The sequence below is a fragment of the Penaeus japonicus genome, unplaced genomic scaffold (assembly GCF_977035675.1).
Source record: "Penaeus japonicus unplaced genomic scaffold, GWHDUDI00000001_assembly GWHDUDI00000032, whole genome shotgun sequence".
NCBI lineage: Eukaryota > Metazoa > Arthropoda > Malacostraca > Decapoda > Penaeidae > Penaeus > Penaeus japonicus.
Window position 1 is genome coordinate 28093480 of NW_028234434.1, and position 1801 is coordinate 28095280.

The 1801-nt window shown below is 40.3% G+C and overlaps 1 protein-coding gene across 1 annotated transcript in view; it reads right to left on the reverse strand.

Annotated features, from left to right (window-relative positions):
- Positions 1-1801, reverse strand: part of LOC147467986 (uncharacterized) — a 36778-nt gene that overhangs the window by 7079 nt on the left and 27898 nt on the right. The window contains exon 4 of the mRNA XM_086556215.1: positions 803-978. Coding sequence (XP_086412341.1) covers positions 803-978 — 176 coding nt within the window. The remainder of the gene's footprint in view (positions 1-802; positions 979-1801) is intronic.

Consider the following 1801-nt stretch of genomic DNA (forward strand, 5'->3'; position numbering starts at 1 on the left):
ATCATCATCACCATCATCACTATTATGATCTTCCCCATCAACATCTTCGATTTTAATCATTCTTCATTCACTATATTTCATTACACAAAGCAACACCATTTTCAATCACCACAAAACAACACAAATCGACTCTAATTATAACCTCAGTAACGGGGCAATCCCCACCATCGTCTTCGTCAACACCACCATCACCCCCCCTTGCACATTTAATTCTAGCCTATCACTATCCTTCATGCTCCTCTACTCACACATTGGCATCGACCATAATCCACCACAATCATACCGTAGCTCCAGCATCCCCTCTCTCATCTACTAGCGGACCACTCACTCAACCAGAACCAACCGAAATCACCACTCTACTCATCACCACCATCTTCATCACTCACACTATCATCACTACCACTCTTATCACTAATCACCATCACCACTCACACCATAACTGCCCCCATCACCACCGCAATCACTATACCCACCATCACCCCCACCATCACACCCCACCCCACCCCACCCCCCCCTCAACCACCACTTCTCACTCACCATCACCACTGCTCTCTAAACCACCACACCTCAATCCAAACACTCTATCCTGAGGCACCATCCTCCTCACCATTACCACCGGCACCACACTCACCCCCCCTCCCCCCTCACCACTCTCACCCCCTCCCCACCCATCCACACCCCCCCCCCCCCCCCCCCACCCCGCACTCTCACTCCACACCTCACTCTCGACTCACCCTCCCCCCCCCCTCAACCCCCCCCACCCCCCCCCCCCCCCCCCCCCCCCCCCCCCTTCACCACTCACCCTTCCCTAGGCGGCGCGGGACAGCTGACGGCGGGGCAGCCTGAGCCCCCCCCCTCGGCCACGCCCCTGCAGCGCCCCCAGTAGTCCACGGGGACGAAATGGGCGGCGGCCTGGCACTCGGACGCCCACGTACGCCCATCCCGCCCGCAGACCTTCCCTTGGCTCGAGCAGCGGGACTGAAAGAGAGAGAAAAAAAAATGTTCGTTTTGTTAACAGGAAGAATACTTATTTATTTATTTTACTTATTATTATATATATATTTTTGTCTATGGATGATTTTTTGTGTACTTTGATTTTTGAAAGGGTTTAGAAATTGGGTTGATAGTATGATGGAAATGGGAGTGAACTGGAAAAAAAAAAAAAAAAAAAAAACGGTTTGATGATTAATGAATATCATGAATTTTACAATCAATATTTTGTCTTATTGTGTTAGGAGTCATGTCACAATACACACACACACCCAACACACACACACAACACACAAAATAAACACTACACACACAACACACACACCACACACAACACACACACACATATATATAAATATATATATATATATATATTAGTATATATATATATAATATGAATATATATAGAAATAATATATATATATTTATATATATATATATATGTATATATATATATATATATATATATATATATATATATATAGAATATGTATATAATATATATATATATTATATATATAGACTGATAGGAAATATAGATAGATTGTGATAGATAGACAGATAGATAGACAGAAAAGGAACTTAGAGGACCATAATATATATATATATATATGTATATATATATATATATATATATATATAATAGATATATAAATATATCACACATATATACCAAACACACACACAGATATATATATATATATATATAATATAAATATATATATATATATATAAATATAGTATATACACACACAACTACACACACAACACATTTTATATATATATGATATATATAATATATATTTATTAT